The 20,191-nt window shown below is 39.0% G+C and overlaps 1 protein-coding gene across 12 annotated transcripts in view; it reads right to left on the bottom strand.

Moving 5' to 3' along the window:
• Nucleotides 1-4,736: 4,736 nt before the first annotated feature.
• ZNF782 (zinc finger protein 782) overlaps nucleotides 4,737-20,191 on the bottom strand; it is a 31,687-nt gene continuing 16,232 nt past the window's right edge. For 5 of the 12 annotated variants that reach the window (XM_081263057.1, XM_081263058.1, XM_081263050.1 and 2 more), the window contains 3 exons: nucleotides 12,140-12,241; nucleotides 9,731-10,792; nucleotides 4,737-8,180 (listed from right to left, as the gene is read on the bottom strand). In XM_081263057.1, coding sequence (XP_081119183.1) covers nucleotides 6,316-8,180; nucleotides 9,731-9,779 — 1,914 coding nt within the window. In that variant the 5' untranslated portion in view covers nucleotides 9,780-10,792; nucleotides 12,140-12,241 and the 3' untranslated portion in view covers nucleotides 4,737-6,315. The remainder of the gene's footprint in view (nucleotides 8,181-9,730; nucleotides 10,793-12,139; nucleotides 12,242-20,191) is intronic. The other 7 variants (XM_081263051.1, XM_081263052.1, XM_081263055.1 and 4 more) reach the window with 4 other exon arrangements.

Below are 20,191 nucleotides of genomic sequence, written 5' to 3'. Positions count from 1 at the left end.
ATTAATAAATTTCTGGACATTATGCTCTGAATCAAAGAATGAAAGATGAAATCACAAGGAAAGTTACAAAGTACTTAGAGACAAATGCAAAGGAAAACATAAAATACCAAGGCACATGGGACAATGGCCAGAGCAGCACTAAGCGGGGACCTTACAGCTAAATAATATAATAAGTTTGGGAAAATATGCCAAGGAGTCAGGCTAAGCAAATTTTACTTTTACAATTTGTGTTCATTCACCCCCTCCCCCAAATTAATAATGTGAAAAAAATTACCAGTGTTTGCTGGAAATGTCACTTGAGCACTCTGCAACCCTACTGGACAAGAGTCACATATCCCATCTTAACACGCAGCAGGACTTGATGTGGTGCAGCACTAAGTCATACTTTGTGTCCACAGATGCAGCTTTTGTCCTTATCCAGGGGCTGAGGCCACTCCTGACCTCAGAGACCACTTGAAAGAGCAGGCAGGTGCATGGGAAGCACTGCCCAGAGGCAAAAGCATCTCTATAATTGCAGGCCACAGAATGCCCACCTGTCATGGTCACCTGCTGGGGGGGGGGCACCTAGATGGTGGTTTTCCCAACTCATAATTCCTCTCCATGAAATTAGCAGATACCGGAAATCCCAGGAGCTTTTGATTGACAGCCCTTTCTGGGCCCTGGTCCCAGAAGCTGCTCAAACCCTGTGCTTTCAGAGCCTGGCACCAGGTTCTGCAGGAGGCCTGCAAAATCCTGCCTGACCCACCTGTCATCCATGCCAGGTGGCCATTCTTCCCAGGACATGCAGGTGAGATGGCTCTTTTGGGAGACAAGCACTTGGCCTGTCGACCCAGGGTAGGAGTTTCATCTTTGGATTGAGTTTTTTCCAAAGATGTTACCTACTCATCTAATGCAAGTGGGAAGGTAGGAATGAAACCTTCATCTCCACCATTTTAAATATAAGTTGATATTAAAGTATTAATGAAGAATTAAGGGTTTGTAATTTATTATTATTATTATTATTATTATTATTATTATTATTATTATTATTTTGATGCTGGGCATAGAACCCAGAGGCGCTAACAAGACAGGCAACCACTCTACCACTGAATCACATCCCCAACAAGCAATTTATTTATTTGCTATTTTACCATATATTATTTTTAATGATTTAGAAATTGTTATATCCTAGCACAGCAATTTAAACGGATGGCAACTTAGTGGTGACTATTGCATACTTCTACACAGCAGACTCCTTCCATAGTCTTCAATACTTGTTTTCCTATGTTGTGACTACTGGCTTCTGTCCTGTTCTGGCAATTTCTACATGAAAATAAATTACACTATAAAATAAAAGACGACTTTTCCCTCACCACTTGTTTCAATTTCACCTGACCTTCTGCTGAAAGGTTATAAGTACAGTCATGCCCATCCTCCTAGTGAGCGCCTCAGGATATAGAAGACCTCTGAGCATTGAGTTCAGTCACTTTTCAAAGACCTTATTAAAATTCTCCACTGACCTACAGGATGAGTTTTCAAACTATGACCTATGTCACCACCTCATGACCACTTTACACTTGGCAGGGACCCTTTACTATTTGAAATGATGGCATTTTTCTCAGGTCATGACATACCTATGGCAAAGAAAGTGAAACCTCATCCTTTGGACACAGTAAGAGTCAAAACAACTGTTGATCTGAGTCCTCGTTTCTCTTGGGGGCCACTTATGATGTGATTCTACTGCCCAAAAGAAATCAGGATGCAGTTTCTGTGTTAAAAGACATTATGGGGGGTTAGGATCGTGGCTCAGCGGTAGAGCACTCGCCTAGCATGGGCGGGCCCGGGTTCGATCCTCAGTACCACATAAAAATAAAGGCATTGTTTTGGGTCCATCTACACCTAAAAATAAATATTTAAATAAATAAAAAATTTTAAAAAAGACATTATGGGGCACTTCTGTGATTTTTAAAAAATATTTTTATTGGGGCTGGGGATGTGGCTCAAGCGGTAGCGTACTCGCCTGGCATGCGTGTGGCCCTGGTTCGATCCTCAGCACCACATACCAACAAAGATGTGGTGTCCGCCGAAAACTAAAAAATAAATATTAAATTTCTCTCTCCCTCTCTCTCTAAAAAAAAAAAATCTTTATTTTTGTTTATTTTTATGTGGTACTGAGGATCGAACCCAGGGCCTCATGCGTGTGAGGCCAGCAATCTATCACTGAGCTACAACCCCAGTCCATACTTTTGTGATTTTTAAAATCAACTGTACTGGGGCATGATTTATAGAATGTAAAATATACACATTTTCAGTACATTTTTGAGGATTATGAAAACTCATATAGCTTTGTAAACACTATCACAATCTAGATATGTACCATCTCATTAAACAAAAACTTTTTTTTTTTTTTTACTGGTCTCAGTAAATTCTCACCAAGGCAACCACCCTTCCGTTGCTCTAAATTAGATATGTCTTTCCTAGATTTCTGTGGGAAGCCGTTCTCGCACGTGATTTGAGTTACCTCCCTGGCTGGGTGAGAGGCGCTTAGACAAGCTGTGTCACAGCTTTCCCCACCCTTCTCCAGGTGCGAGGGCTTGTCCGTGTGGGGGTGTGACTGACCACTGACCTGAAAACCAATCACTGACCCTGACCTTGGAATGCTGTCCCCCTTGACCTTCATTGGATGGCATTTTCCCCTGAATTTTTTGTTCCCCAATAAAAGCTCACTCCCTGGCGTGTTTCCCTCTCTTGCTGGCCTCTTGTGTAAACCTCGCTAAGGCGTCAGGTGGCTAGAGGCAAGAGGTGGGAGAAGCCCGTCTCTGAGCTGGGCAAGAAAAAGGTAATTTGAGTTATGTGTCTTTAATTTGAACTCACTAGTTAACTTTTATGTTTCGAACCTCTAGTATGAAGCTGGTGTGCTGGTTGCGTGGCTGAGATTTCACATAAATAGAATGACATATGGCTCTACCCACTTGTGCCTGGCTCAGCATTATCTTATTGAGACGTATCCATATTGTTATCTGCATTAGTAGATCCTTCTTTTGTTGGTGAGTGGAATTCCATTATAAGGTAATATTGCTGTGTGTGTATTTTTCTGTTGAGAGACCCTGCATTTCTTTCCAATTTGGGGTTACTGTGAGTACAGACTACATGGACATTTTTGAACAATTCTCTGCTTTTAGAATAGAAACTGCTGGTTGTAGGTATCATTACCTTCTTGAGGAGCTAACAAATGGATCATAGTATCACATTATAATTTTATCCTTTCCTTGTACTTGTGGGCCTCCTACATAACTTTCGGGAAATGCTTATTTAGACCTTTTCCTTTAATTGCTAGTTTTATCTGACTTTTTGTTATTATATCAAACTTTTTTTTCCAAAATTTCACATATTACCAAACCAATCAAAACCACCTTCATGACTATATGATTACATGACTTCATGACTACAGCACCTTCATGACTAACCAAAAGATCACATTCCCAGTTATATATTCTCAACTGTTCCAATAAGGGGACCTTTTCAGCTTGATGTGACAAGGAGATCATAACCTTGATACGGCATAAATACATGTATCATTTCATGTGTAATTCCTTCCAGACTCAGCTTGGTTCTCCTCCAACGTCTCCTCTTGGAATTGCACCTGATTTTATTGTCAGTATTCATTGGAACTCACTGGGGAATGCAAAGATTCTGCTGTGTCTCTTGGCTAGGAACCCCTTGATTCAAAAGTCTTGTGAGAAGACAGGGTGAGGAACTGAATTAAGTGCACACACCACAGTCCATATTGTGAACATTCTTTAATTCAGATGTGAGAACTTTGTCAGATACACCTACTAGAGTGTCTCTCAGTCTGTTTCCCTTATTCATTTTCATGTTAAAATTTAAAAAGCTAAAGTTTTAAATTTTAATTCATCCCAATATTTTTACTCTTATATTTCAAGCTTTTAAAAATTCTACCTTAAAATTTCTGCACACCTCAAATGCAATTTTTTCAGTTTTCTAAAAAAATGTTGTATTTAGTTATAATGTTTGCATATATGATTCTAAATACATTTCAAATTACAGTGTAAGAGATATAAATGAATATATAGTTACTTTAGCACCATTTTTTTGGGAAAAAATCATCTTTCTTCATCAAACTACCCTGAAACATTTCTTAAAGATTAACTAATGATTTTCCATTATACCTCAGGGAAGTAGGGAGCAGGACAGAGTATTATTCCTATTTGTACAGAAAGAATACAGCTGGAAAGATTACAACTTTTCTTGAATGTACAGATACAGTGTGAGGTCACATGGCAAAAAAAAAAAAAAAACTAACCCCAAATCTGGAGAGCTCAGTGTCTTCAGAGAAAAACAAGGACCCAAACCGTTGCTTACCTCAGAGAATGCCAACCACCACATGAAATGACTATAATGGAAAAGATGGACACCACGCAGGATCAGACAGGTAATTCCAGCAGAGAGATGGAAACGATAATAAAATGAAAATTTTAGAAATAAAATGAAAATCCTAGAAATAAAATTAAAATTCTAGAAATAAAAAAAGTGCAATAAAAGGGCCCACTGATATATTCAACATGGCCAAGGAAGCCATCAGTGATGCTGAAAGCACACGTATGTGTGTCCGTGTTTTACATGCGTCATGACTCTGAGGTAATAAGGTACTGAAAACATTTAGGAACAATGGCTCTTCCTATATGCACATCAGAAGGCAGCAGGGAATGTGGTCTGGCACTCTCAATTTTCAGATATTTGCTGTACAAGATTTATTATTAATATACATATGGCAAATTGTAGCTGATGTCAGAATAGTTATTAAGCAGGGGGTACATGATTCCATTCCAATTATGTTGGGTTTAAATTCACAAATGCCTGGCAAGTGGCATGCACATATCCACACATAAATGATACCTCAGAAAACACTCATGTACATGCAATGCTTTTGTTTAGTTTATGCAATTTATTTATTTTAAAAATTTTATTTAATTCATTTGAATGCAGTGCTGAGAACTGAACCCACTGCCTCACACATTAGGCGATGCTCTACCAGTGAGCTACAACCCCAGCCTTTTTTTGTTCTTCTTAAGCTTTTTTTGTACTAGTGAATGTCTATGAATCAATATTGTACATTTTACTAGATGTTTTCATATTACATATGAACAAGTTTTGATATAAAATTTCTAAATAAAGGCTATTACCTACCTTTCTCAAAATTGATTCCCCTTGTATCTCTGAGAGATAATAAAGTTTGATGTCTTATTGAAACGTTCATATATTCAAAACTCAATTATCACAAATTTTTTATACCATTTTCTTGGTAGATTTCCTCTGTGTGTGTTTTAAAATACTGGATTTCTACTTCCAATATTTTCCTGTTTGATGAAGAAGAGTTTTGGACAGAAGCTATGGCCATTCAGGATACTGTCAGGTTTCCTACGGGACTTTTCTGATACATAGAAAACATAAGTTGTTCTTATGACAACAGAAATCACATGCTTACGTTTTATTAAGTAAGGGTTGGTGAGTTTAGGTCATTACCAAGTATACCAAACCTTGCAGAACTTCAGCAGAGAGCAAGTTTATTTTCTTGATATGAAACACCCAACTGAGTATGTGGAGGAGGAACCCCATTTACACGGTCCTTCCTTGACCCTGGTTTCTACCATCAGGTACGCCTTCATCCTAGTGTGTGAACTCCAACTTTTCCTAGAAGTAATATCTACCCCATTCTGGTGAGAAAATTTTAGAGATGTATTTAATGAGACTCGTCTGTCCCTGAACCCTACATTCTATTAGCTGGAAGTTAACAATATGACTTCCTTTGGTGAGAGTGGTTGAGAAATTATGTCTAGATGGAGGATGGGACAGAAGAGGACATGGCTACTGGTCAACATATTTAGTAATTAGATGAGGGAGACTACCTTTGTATAAGTCAAACTGGGGGTTGGCTATGGCAGGATTGCCCATGCCCGTCACCTGCATTCCTTGTCTGTCTTGATTTGTGGTTAGGTCTCTATCTTTTAAATATTCTGGGCTAAACTGAGAAAGATAACCTTTGGCTAAAGGTTATCACACATTTATTACTTTCTAGGTTTTCTTTCTGTGATTTCTCTGATGATGAATTAGTTTTGATGGCCTACATAAAAATTTCATGTTTTTATGAGTTTCTTGAAGCTTTTTCTACAACATGCGTTTTCTGAGGATTGAATTCACAGAATATTTCCCATAGTCATCATCTTTCTAGCGTTTCTCTGCTGGGTAGGTTCTGTGATATCAATGAGATCAGCACTCTGGGTGAGAGACTGCCCATGTTTCCCATATTCTTTACATTCATACATTTAATCCTGCATGGGCTTTCTGATGTTCTCTAAGGCTTGATTTCTGGCTGAAAGTTTTCCGACATTTATCACATTTGTAAGGTTTCTCTCCTGTGTGAGTTCTCTGATGTACTCTGAGGTTTGATTTCTGACTGAAAGCTTCCCCACACTGAGTACAGGTGTAGGGTTTCTCCCCCGTGTGAGTTCGCTGGTGCTTTCTCAGGACTGACTTCTCACTAAAAGCTTTTCCACATTCATTACAGTCATAGGGCTTCTCCCCGGTGTGAGTTCGCTGGTGTCCTCTGAGATTTGATTTCTGCCTGAAGGTTTTCCCACATTCATCACATTTATAGGGTTTCTCCCCAGTATGAGTTCTGTGATGTACTCTGAGGTTTGATTTCTGACTGAACGCTTCCCCGCAGTGACTGCAGGTATAGGGTTTCTCCCCTGTGTGAATTCTGTTGTGCCCTCTAAGCTGTGATTTCTGTCCAAAAGCTTTTCCGCACTGATTACATTTGTAGGGCTTCTCCCCTGTGTGTGTTCGGTGGTGCTTTCTTAGGCCTGACTTCAGTTTGAAAGCTTTCCCACACTCATCACATTTATAGGGTCTCTCCCCTGTATGAGTTCTCCGGTGATTCCTAAGGCCTGACATGTGGCTGAAAGATTTGCCACATTCACTGCATTCAAAGGGTTTCTCTCCCGTGTGCGTTCTCTGGTGTACTATGAGGATTGACTTATAGTTGAAAGACTTCCCACATTCATGACATTCGAAGGGTTTCTCCCCTGTGTGGGTTCTTTGATGGATTCTGAGGCCTGACTTTGCACTGAAAGACTTCTCACATCCGTCACATTTGTAGGGCTTCTCTCCTGTGTGAGTTCTCTGATGTTTCCTTAGGCGTGCCTTCTCACTGAAAGCTTTCCCACAGTCAGGACATTCATAAGGTTTCTCCCCGCTCTGACTTTTCTGAGGCCGAATCAGGCGTAAATTCGTAGAGCAGGATTTCCCACATGCATCACACTCACAGGGTTTCACCCTTATGTGGGTTCTTGGATGCTCATTAAAAGTTGATTGGCAGCTTAATGTTTCTGCACACGTGTTAAGGTCAGTGGGTTTATCTGTGGTGTGAGTTCTCTGATGTACCTGCGGGGGTGAACTATGGCTGAAATTTTTTTCATATTCAAAGTGCTTCACCTCAAAGTGAATTCTCTGCTGTCCTCTAATGTGGGATTTGTGGCCAAAGGGTTTTCCTCCTGTGTCAGTTCTTTGGGTGGTCCTACTGAAACTATTCCTGCTTTCATTAAGCTCATTGTGACTCTTGTCCTTTGGATGAATGCTCTGGGAGATGAAAAAGGTGGATCTGTCACCTTGGTTTTCTCCAAACGTACTGAATTTATACGATTTCACCTTTTGGTGGACCACAGGAGAAGTAATGAGGGCAGCCTTTTCAAGTAAAGTTTTACCTCGTTCTTTATATTGAAAATCCTGCCCGAAATTCTGAATTGTCTGAGGCTGAATAACTTCCTCCTTACAATGAAGAGCTCTCACATTCTTACTGCAAACAAAAGACTCCTCTCCAAGATTAGTTGTGTGACCCTTAATACTGAGGAGCCACCTCTCATACAAGTTAAGCTCACAAGTCTCTCCTCTTGAATACTGACAGCGTGAGGCCAAAAGGCTGAGGCTCGGGTAAGTAGGCCCAGAAGCAATACACTGATAAGGCATCATTCTTGCAGGGAAAATATTTATTTCCAGGTTACACGGTTTCTCTGGAATTTCTTGCTCTGTAGTCAATGATCTGTTGGTGAACAAAACTTGCCACAAACGTTTGCCTTGATTTTCTGGGCTCTTTTCTGAGACTTTATCAGGTTGTGAGTCTTCTAAAAATGAGAAAAATAAAAATACTTTTTAAATAGTTAAAGTATATTTGTACTTAACACAGCTGTTACGAATGGGACACACATACATAAGCTCTATTACGCATCTGATTCTGTGGTTTCTGGCTTAGCTTCCCAACAATTTGAGATATATACTCTTTATGTACCTTTTTTTCCCCTTCAAAAAAGCTTTTTTTGTAGTAAAAGGGAGGAAAACAAAAATGAACACACACATGCACTTGGCATCTTAAAATATAATTTTCAAAAGCGAGTAGAGAAAAGGATATAAAAGAATGTAGTTTATTTAAGACAGTTGAGATCCTGGGAGAGAAAAATGAGGAAATGTGAAGAATTTGACAAAGAGTATCAGCACTAAGTAGATGACAAGAGTAACAACAAGAAAATCAGTGCACAGCAGGGTTTACGTCAGGGAGGAACACCAGATCTAGGTTCTCACTCAGTCAAATACAGATTACAAAGGGAGGACAATCATTAGCCTATTCTGGCTATAGCTGTTTTTTCCATAAAGTGTCTCAACACCAACATAATTCATAATGGCATCAATTTTCTCATGTGGGAAGAAGTCGTCCCACAGGCCAGGCTTTCATTCCATCCACAGCAGCGTCATGAGAACACAAATGGGAAACTGGAGTGTGGAACCCACCGGAGTCAGTCATTTCCTGACTAGACTGTATCATTACATCAGAGACGTTTAACAGTTACCCTTTCTAGTCATCAAGTGTTAATTTTCTTTCAACTCGCTTACTCATTTCCCCCAAACCAGTCTTGTCCCTCTCCAGTCCTTAATTCTGCTATCTACTTTTAAAACATACTTATTTTGTATTGACTCAGAATCTTAAGGGATTGTTTCTCAACCTGGCCCTAGAAACTTTACATTTCCTTATCATGTATTTCTTGCAATATATTTGATACAATTGCCCTGCTGCTACACATATGCTATCTAAAAATATCAGCCTGTGCTAAAAATGTTCAAAGCATTGAATTTATTTTCCTAGGTACCAACAGGTAAAAGATCTAAGAGGGATGTGATTCAGGAAAAGAAAGCTTTACACTAGCTGCATGCCCATTATGTATTTGAGCTACCACTCCACTAGTCCATGGTACTTTGCTCTCATTTTGACAAGACAGCAGTCTTTTTTTTTTAATATTTTTAAATTGTCAATAAACCTTTATTTATTTATATGCGGTGCTGAGAACCAAACCCAGTGCCTTGCACATGCTACATAAGCGCTGTACCACGGAGCCACCACGCCAACCCCAAGACATCAGTGTTTAAATGACACATGGTTCATTTCTATCAATTTCCCTTTTACTCACATTCTTTCTCCAAATCAACCCAAATTCCTGCCTTACACACATGTAATTTCATTTAGAAAGACATAGTATTGTCTAAATGAAGCAATATGAAATTTCTCTTCCAATAGGCTCTGGAGTTAGTCTACAATGTTTATTATATGGTACATGCTGGAGTATGGGAGAGTGAAACATCCTGCTTTACTCCCCTAGATAATCTAGGTGGTAAAAGAACTCACTCAATAACTGTGCTCTCTGGCACAGAGTTTCATTTTTGTTTTCGCACATCCACGAAGTGAGGTAAGAGTTTACAGAGAGATAACAGCATTTCAAGGTTAGAGTAGAAATCTGAGCCAAAATTCAACATGAGTAGTAATGCTTCATTCTCCTTTTCATGTATAGTAATTTTTATTATTTTTATTATGAGAACCACTTTTTGGCTTTACTATTTGTATCATTATAGTTTATAGTTTATTTAGTTTTACTATCTTTTTAAATATTTATCTTTTAGTTATAGGTGGACACAATATCTTTATTTTATATTTATGTGTGCTGCGGATTGAACCCAGTGTCTCGTGCATTCTAGGCAAGAGCTCTACCATTGAGCCACAACCCCGCCCCTCATTATACTTTTATCTTTAAAAAGTATAATGACTTTCTTTGAAAACATTCTTGCTTTTTAACATAAGTACATAAACAAAAATTTTTCTTTTAAGCAGTATTTTGCCTGTTGTCCAAGATGCATGTTTTTCATTTTTAAAAATCTTCTGGATATTGAAAAATTTTGATTTACTCTAATCAAATATGCTTTTAAAGATACATGCTCATTTTTTTTTCATTTCAAGACAGACTTTTTAAAAAATTATATTGTATTCAAATTTTAGTTTCATGGAACAATAATATCTCTACTTTTTGGCGCTTACTGACATTTCCCTAAAATACTTTTACATTTTGTCAGTGTTCCGAGGTGGTTTCAAGAGGTTTATTCTTTGTTTTCAGAGTAGAGATTTGAAAAACATGTCAATTTAATCTTAATGAAACATGCTGACTTATAAATTCTGGAGCAAGGGGTCAGTGAACTTTTTCAGTGGGAGGGAGAAGAGTGAATGATCTGGCTGTGCTTGTCACGTGGCCTCTGTGGCAATGACTCCGCTCTGCCTTGTAGCATGAAGCCATGAACAGACATGGCTGTGTTCTAATCTCTTTCTTCACCAAAACAGGCAGCAGGCAGGGTTTGTCCTGAGGGGTGCAGTGTGCTGAGCAGTATTCTAGAGAGTCAACTGGTATCACTGGATGTGCAACTGAAATCAGAGAGGAATATTAAGATCTACTGTATCGTACAACTGGAGAAATGAAAAGTTGTGCTCAAAAAAACCCAAGATCTACTGTATTCAATATGGTCATGTTTCTTCTTACAATTCTTGCAGTTTTTTTAAAAAATAAAACTTGAGATCAATTTATTTGGTGGATAAATATTCAAAACTCATATATTCTTTTAAAATTGTCTCTAGCATTATTAAAATGTCCCTTTCCTCATCTGTTCTTTGATCTGAACATTTAGTATGAGTGAGATAAACATGGTTATGCTTATTGGTTTAACAACTCATAACTGTAGTCTGAACTATCTCTTTAAGCCAACAGGGCATCATTTACTTTTAAAATGAGAATGTAACCCATTTATATTAGTTGATGTAGCACAGGCATCTGTCTTACTCTGTATTATGCTGTGGGTCTGAGTAGCCTTTGTGCAAACAAAAGATGATACAGCAGGCCTGAGACAGGACTGCTTCAGGTCAGCCCTGGGCTGGTGTCTGGGAACTTAGACTTCAAGAGTATTCCTAAGGTTTCCAGCACTGCTCAGAGGGACCATCTTACCCAGACTGCCTGGGCCTATGCTGAGCACCTGCTCTCCCTTCACATCTACACAGGGTCCCAGCACTGCTCAGAGGGGCCATCTTACCCAGACTGCCTGGGCCTATGCTGAGCACCTGCTCTCCCTTCACATCTACACAGGGTCCCAGCACTGCTCAGAGGGGCCATCATACCCAGACTGCCTGTCCCTATGCTGAGCACCTGCTCTCCCTTCACATCTACACAGGGTCCCAGCACTGCTCAGAGGGGCCATCATACCCAGACTGCCTGTCCCTATGCTGAGCACCTGCTCTCCCTTCACATCTACACAGGGTCCCAGCACTGCTCAGAGGGGCCATCATACCCAGACACATCTACACTTTGACTCATGATAGATAAAGATGCCTATAAACCATCTACCTGACTCACAGATTGTCTGATCATCCACACAACCTATAAATCATCTACGACTCATCCTGAACCTGTGCTTTGCATCTGAATACCCAGACTTTTAACATACTATAGAGGGTACCTATATGATAGAAATCCTGGGCTCCTAGTCCTAATCATCAGGATTCTGAGTAGACAACATGTTACAATTCATAGCCAGGGGAACCCAGTGTTTCCTGTTTCTGTGATTGTGCCTCTTTTCCTGGTACTCTGCCTCCTGCCCTTTTTAAACTGATTCTGCTCTGTATCCTTTCTGTTGATTTTTAGCCACAAGTATGGCTACATGCTGAGTGGTAAGCGTCCTCCTAGTTACTCAGTGAGCTTTCTGCCAGTATTCAATTACTCACCCGGGGAAGTCCAGTTTAGGAATCCTTTCTCTTTCTCTAATGACCACGGATCTTCTCCTTGTTCCAATGTGAAGATCAGTTCTGGTTTGGTAAAGCAGAACCCTGTAAGTAGGAAATAATTTAGAACTTGAGTAGGCTGCATAGATTCCGCTGCTCCTGAATGTGAAGCAAAGCACTGGGGGAAGCTGTCCGAGTAACGCGTTAGGACCTTTCCTGGGCATCACAGCCAGGGGAGGGACAGGTCTGGCCCTGGGAACCTCCTGTGGCTCTCCCACGGAGACGGATCTCCCAGTACACGTGACCTTCTCTCCGTTCTGCTAGAAAGGTCCCAGGCCGCTCACTAGAGAAGGGACTGACCCGTCATCAGGAGCTGAGCAGCCCACCTGCCCCACCTGTATCCTATTTTGGTGAAAATCTTTCCTGCAAAGCCTGTGACGTCTCCCGATATAAACAGAGCAGGCACAGGTTCCTCTGTTAGAAGCTGGACCTGTCTGGTCAGCTGGCCCATCCTGACCTTGCCTTTGAAAATACTTTCTGTGTTCTGTGGTGATTTCACCATCCTGTTTTTCTTAGCTTTTATGTCTCAGCCAGCCCATTCCACTGGAGGGGACTCCATTTCCACCGCTGCTCAGGGTGCTGGCAGTAAAGCACAGCTTAAAAAATGGCACATTTTGGGCTGGGGATATGGCTCAAGCAGTAGCGCGCTCCCCTGGCATGCGTGCGGCCCGGGTTCGATCCTCAGCACCACATACCAACAAAGATGTTGTGTCCGCCGAGAACTAAAAAATAAATATTAAAAAATTCTCTCTCTCTCTCACTCTCTCTTAAAAAAATGGCACATTCAAGGTGTTTGCTGTACCTTTTGGAGGGAAAGTGACAATAAACATTTTTTTTCTTACACTCAAATAATTTCGTTAAATCTCTGAACTGCAATCCTAAATAACATTATATACTAAAATGGTCCATGTCTTGGATTTAAACAGGAGATTTCATGAGGACTTCCATTTCTATCTATAGTAAAATAAATTCATTTATCTGTCCATATCAGACATCTAAAAAAAAATGTATATTCCATATACAGGCTTAAGACAAAAGGCAGGAGAACAGAGAAACAAATGAGGTGAGCCCTATAAGAATAACAGATTATTATCTCATATTTGGCAGTAGAATTATCTCATATTTCCTAGCCTTTAAGAGACTTGCCTTGATTTTCATAACACTGTTTCAAGGACACTGTAAAAAGTCCTTCAATTTGAGATTGTCTGATGTTTTTCTCATAACTAAACTGTTGTCGTGTATATATGGGAAAAAAGCCACAGATTAAATGTCTGCCATTTTTATCACATTTCATTAACGGTACATGCTACCAACACTAATGGCTGGTGAGGTTATCCTTGTTCATCTGGCTGAGGAACTGTATGCCAGGTCTCCACTGGAAATGTGCTCCTTCTCCCCTGTGCAGACTGTACTCTCCAGAAGGAAGTCACTGGGCACAGCCCACTAAAGTAGAGCAGAGTTATGCTCTATCTCCCTGAAGGGGCAGTAACTACATCAATTAGTAGGATAACTCTGTTTAGGAGATTTTTCAACTTTTCCCAATTATTTGTTTATATTCAATGACTTAGTATTCAAGTACGGGTATTTTATACTTTGGGTTATAAATCAATAATTTATTGTTGCTCAAATTGCTGTAGTCTGGGCTACTGAGAATTTAGTACCCCAAACTGAATTCCTCCTCTGTTCTCTGTCATATGCACATATTTTGGTTCTTGAGCGTTTCCTCACATTCCTTGTCTGGATCCTAGAATCAGCCATTTCCCCAGGAATCCTGGCTCCTTTTACTGGCGATTGGTACTAGAAACTACTTGTGGTCTAGAAAACAGATTTTCTGTTTTCATGATTCAGTTTTGGCGCATGCTGTGTTTCTAGGAATGTGTTCCTCTCACCCAGCTGATACAATCTGTTGGGATACAGCTGTTCACAGTATTCTCTTATGGTCACTTTATTTCTGTACAGTTGGTAATACCTCTCACTTTCACTTGTGATATCAGTAATTTGAGTGTTCTTTCTCAATCTAGTCTGTCAATTTTTCATATTTTCTTAAGTAAAAAAAACTACTGGTTTATTAATTTTCTCTATAGTTTTCCTTGCCTTTATTTCTTTTCTAATCACTATTATTTCCTTCCTTCTACTAATTTAGATTTAATTGGATCTTCTTTTTCTAGTATTTTCAGATATAAAAGGTAGGTCACTGATTCAAGATTGTCCTTTTTTGGGGGGGGAGGGCGGGTACCAGGGATTGAACTCAGGAGCACTCAACCACTGAGCCACATCCCCAGCCCTATTTTGTATTTTATTTAGAGACAGGGTCTCACTGAGTTGATTAGCACCTTTCTTTTGTTGAGTCTGACTTTGAACTCACAATCCTCCTGTTTCAGCATCCTGAGCCACTGGGAGATTGACCTTTTTTAATGCATGCATTTAGGGCCATAAATTCTGATCTTAGAATTACTTTCACTGCACCATCAAAGTTTTGGTTTATGATATTTTTTTCCTAGGTTTTTCCTTCCTCTTTTTAAATCATGTTCTTGTTCTCAAGAACTTCTTTTCTGTGCCAAAATTGGTAAAGTTATACTCTGAAGGGATATTGTCCTTTCAAACAGGTCATCCTAGGCAGCTAACTGTGCATTGCATTGGGGTCTCTGAGCAAAATTCTGTGACTTGAACTAAATAGTTTTAAGTATGGATTTTTTTGAAAACTAATATTTAATATTGCTTTTCCTGAAAGGAAAAACTGCCTACTTTGCTATTTAAAAACTCTCAACAACTATTTTCTACTGCCGCTTATTTCATGTGCACCCACAATGAAAATGTTTAAATTAACTATGTTGTACAAACAAACAGAACTTTATAAAAATTAGCCAGATACGGTGGCACATGCCTGTAATCTCAGCAGCTCAGAAGGCTGCGGTAGGAGGATCATGAGTTCAAAGCCAGCCTCAGCAAAAGGGAGGCACTAAGCAACTCAGTGAGACCCTGTCTCTAAATAAAATACAAAATAGGGCTGGGGGTGTGACTCAGTGGTTTAGTGCCCCCGAGTTCAATCACCAGTACTTGCCCCCTCTAAAAAAAAATTAGTTAAGGCTTTTTGGCTCATGTTTCAGCACATGGTCAGCTGACTTCAGACCATGGACCTGTGGTGAGGCTCAGCACCATGGTGGAGAAGGCAGGTGCAGCAGAGCATCTCACCTCATGGCAACCAGGAAGCAGAACTGGCATTTATACAAATCCATCTGATCTTGCTTGTTTCATGCTGCATCATTTAAACGTCTTGAAAATTTGGTTTTTGCAATAGATGCTTTAATCTATGACTCCCCTTATAATAACAATATAACTATACTGCTTCACATATGGTGTAAGCATCTTTATAACTGTGTTCCCTGTAGCCCATCCTATCCCATGGAACTGCTGTGATTCACTTCAGTTATCTGTATACGCTAATCACCCAACCACTGTAATGGCTGTTCGTATTTTCATTTGTATCCTGGGCACTCTAGGCATTATGTCAGGAGGGTCTGGGTTTTGTTTATCTTCTGCTTTAGGAAGTGTCTGGATCATTTCTGGTACCATGGCAGCTGGAGAGGCAGATACTTCTTCTTATTTCAGGGTGAGGTCTGGAGTCCAGGTTCTCCATCTGGTCTTTACTGACATGTGAGAGTGCTATGGTTTGAATATTGGTCCCCTCCAAAATTCATGTTGAAATTTAATTCCACTGTGATAAATTTAATCGTGAGACCTGTAAGAAGGGATCAGACCCTGAGTGGGACTAACCCCATGATACAAGAGTGAGTTCAGCTCCTTTCTCCCTCTTGCCCTCTTTGTGCTTCCACCCTATGCCATGTGATGACACAGTTAGGAAACCCTTGCCAGAGGCTGGCACCATGATGCTGGATCCAGGAGTACAGAACTCTGAGCAGGTTCTGTTTGTTCTGAATTACCCACTCTGTGGTATTCTATTAAAGCAGAACAAAACAGAAAACGTAAGAGCAAAACTGGTGCCGGAGGAAAGAGGTGCTTCTGTAACAAATACGTGAAAATGTGCAAGTGGCTTTGGAATAGGTGATGGGTAGAGGCTGGAACCGTTTTGAAGTACATGCTGGGAAAAGCCTTTATAGTCGTGAATGAAGCACGAGGGAAATTCTGGCGAGGGCTCAGAAAGAGAGAGTTATAGGGAGTCTGAAACTTTTTTTTTTTTTTTTTTTTGTACCAGGGACACTCAATCACTGAGCCACATGCCCAGCCCTTTTTTGAAAATTTTTTTTTATTAGCCATAGGGTCTCACTAGTTTGTTGAGGGTGGATTGGAACTTGCGATCCTCCTGCCTTAGCCTCCAGAGCTGCTGGAATTCCAAGGGTGTGCGATCACGCCCAGGAGCCTGAAACTTCTTAGAGATGACTTAAGTGGTCACGTATGTTGAGGAAAATAAGGGTGATAAAGGTAATTCTGATGAGGTCTAAGATGGAAATGAAACTGAAGGTATTAGAAATAGGAAAAAAGGCCAATCTTATTATAAAGTGGGAAGAACTTGGCTGAATTGTGTCCATGCTGAGTGTTTTCACTTTATTTAAGAGCAATAAATCAGGCTATCTGGTTCTTGCTGTTACACAGTCATAGTCATATATATAATTTTCCATGTTTATTCAGCTTGTCAATGGATATTTGGACTGTTGGTATCCTATCACTCTGACAGACAATGCTCACTAAAAATCCCTGTGTATATAACACTTTATGTTTGTGTAGGTATTCCTAGAGATGCAGTGGTTGGGAAAAAGGTAATGCATATATAATTGTTTTTTTTAGTTGCAAAAATTACATTCCTTAAGGGAAGATTTGATTATGTTACTATTTTATTTAAAACCATCAATGACTACTTACTATAAAGAGATAACTAATCACTCTCAGCTGGATTCTACCAGACCTTTAAAGAAAAACAAGTGCTAATACTCCTCAAATTATTCCATGAAACATAAAGGAACACTTCCAAATTCATTCTATGAAGCCAGTATCATACCAAAACCAGATAAGGATACATAAAGGAAAGAAAACTGTAGACCAATATCCCTGATGAAATTAGACACAAAATACTTAATAAAATATTAGCAAATCATGTTCAACTACATAGTAAGAAGATTGTACATCAAAACCAGGTTGGTTTTATTCCAGAAATGCAAGAATGGTTTAACACATGCAAATCAATAAATGTAATTTATCACACAAATAGAATTAGTCATCTCAATAGATACAGGAGACCTTTGACAAAATTCAGCACCCATCCATTATAAAAACACTGAAAAAATTAGACAAAGAAGGAACCTATCTCAACATCAAAAAGGTTATACATGAAAAACCCAACATCAATCTCATAGAAATGGGGAAAAACTGAAAGCATTTCCATTAAAGTCTGGAATTAAGACAAGGATATCTACTCTCACCACTCCTACTTAATACAGTCAGAGTAATTAGGCTAGAAAAGGGAAATAAAAAGGATAAAAATGGAAAAGTAGTAGTAAAATCATCAGTGCAGACAACATGATCTTATAATTAGAAGATACAAAAGTCCCACCAAAAGACTGCTATACCTAATGAACAAATGTGGCAAAGTAGTGGGTTACAAAATCAACATACAAAAATCAGTAGCTTTCCTCTATACCATCAATGAGTCTGCTGAGAAAGAAATCAGGAAAATAATTCTATTCATAATAGCCTAAAAAAGCCCTCTAGGAATAATATACAAAATATGGAAGAAAGAAACTGAAGACAGCCTCAAAAGATGGAAAGACCTTCCATGTTCATGGATATGCAGAATTAATATTATTAAAATGGCCAAACCACCAAAATCAATATACAAATTCAATGTAATTCCCATCAAAATACCAATGACATTCTTCACAGAACTGGGAAAAATAGTCCTAAAATTCATGTGGAAGACTAAAAGACCCAGAATAGCCCAAGCAATGCTAAGCCAAAACAGCAAAGCTGGAGGTATCACAATCCCTGACCTCAAGTTTTCCTACAGAGCTAGGTAACAAATCTGCCCAGGCCTGGCATAAGGAGACACACATAGAACAATGACACAGTAAAGACAGAGAGACAAACCCATACACCTACAGCCATCTGGCCCCTGACAAAGGTGCCAAGGACACATTGGAGAAAAGACAGCCTTTTTAACATATCGCACTGGGAAAACTGGTTATCCATATGTAAAAGAATGAAAGTAGACCATCCTCTCCTACCCTCACAAAAGTCAACCCAAAATGATCAAAGACCTGGGATTCAGACCAGACACTATGTAACGCCTAAAAAATAAATGTAGGGTCAACACTCCAATATATAGGCACAGGCAATGGTTTTCTCAATAGGCCCCTATTTATGTCATTTGCAGGAAAATGAATAGAACCAGAGAGCATCATGTTAAGCAAAATAAGCCAAACCCAAAAGTTCAAGAGTTGGATGGTATGTGTATGGGGCGGGGGTAGGCAGGGATACCATGAAAACCAAGGGAGATGAGAAAAGGGACCAGAGGTTGGGAGGTGGGGAGAGAGAGGGGAAGTGCTTTGGAGTGATATTGATCAAAATATATTGTTATATTATGTGCATGTATGAATGTTTAACAACAAATCTCATCATCGCACAACTATAATTTATCAATAAAAACATGCAAAAAGAAAATATCTCACAAAAAAGAGAAACACATCACAACAGATGTGCAAAAATAAGACTCATGAAACACAAGGAGGCAGGCTAACAAGAGCCCTTCCAAAATTTACAACCCCTGACAACAAGTGAATCTCCAGATACTGATTTGGAGGGAGATGTGGAGGAAGCTCCAGACAATGAATATAAAAAGTTCATTGTGAAAATCATCGAAGCAGACCTAAGGAGTGATCAAGAGAGAAAACATAGAATTTGAAACGGCCTTTCAGTAAAGAGAGATTCAGAAAAAGAACCAAACAAAATTTCTGGATATGAAAGACAACAAATCAAATAAATTCAGTGGAAAGTCAAACCAATAGATTAGACCACAGAGCAGGCAGAATTTCAGGACTCGAATACAAAATACATGAACTTGAACACTCAATCAGCAATAAAGAAAAATAAAATGATCAAAATAGGACAACGTTAAAAGACAAACCTAAGAATCACTAGAAGTGAAAAGATAAAGGCTAATAAGCTTTTCAGTGAAATAACAGAAACATTTCCAAACCTTGGGGATGAGACTGACATCTATATAAAGGAGACACAGAACCACAAATAAATAAGAGGGATCCGAAAAGAATCCCTCTCCATGACACATTATAATTAAAATGTCTAACACAGAAAACAAGAATACAATTTTAAAAGCTTAAAGAGAAAAAACATCAGATCATAGTAAGAGGTAAACCACTAAGAGTCACCTCTGATTTCTTGCCACGAACTCTAAAATCCATAAGGGATTAGAATGAGGTATTCTAAACCTTGAAAGAAAATAACTGCCAACCAAGATTGCTTTATCCAGAACAGCTATTCTTATGAATTAAAGAAAAAATTAAAAAAAATTCCAAGATAAGCATAAACTAAAATAATTCATGACTACTAAGCCAGCATTACATAAAATACTTAAAAAGAAATACTATACACAGAAGAACTTAAATTCTAGAGCTCCTGAAAAATGAATCTCATTAGAAGGGTAAACAAATAAGGAATAGAGCTGAATTAATCATTAGCAATACACCAAAACAGCAGGAAATAATCAACATCTCTTTATAACAGCATTCAGTGTAAATGGTCTCAATTCTCCAATTTAAAAGACATGAATAGGCAGATTTGTTTAAAAACAAAGGCCTGACTACGTTATACCAACACTGAGTGATTTCAACACTTCTCTCTCACTAATAAATAGGTCATCTAAACATAAGTTCAGTAAATAATCTTCAGACATAAAAAATATTATAAATAAAATGAACCTAATAGACATCTATAGAATATTTCTTTCAACAATAGCCAATTCACTTT

The sequence above is a fragment of the Spermophilus citellus genome, assembly GCF_964194105.1.
Source record: "Spermophilus citellus genome assembly, chromosome: 12".
NCBI lineage: Eukaryota > Metazoa > Chordata > Mammalia > Rodentia > Sciuridae > Spermophilus > Spermophilus citellus.
This window is presented reverse-complemented; position numbering and strand designations above follow the sequence as displayed.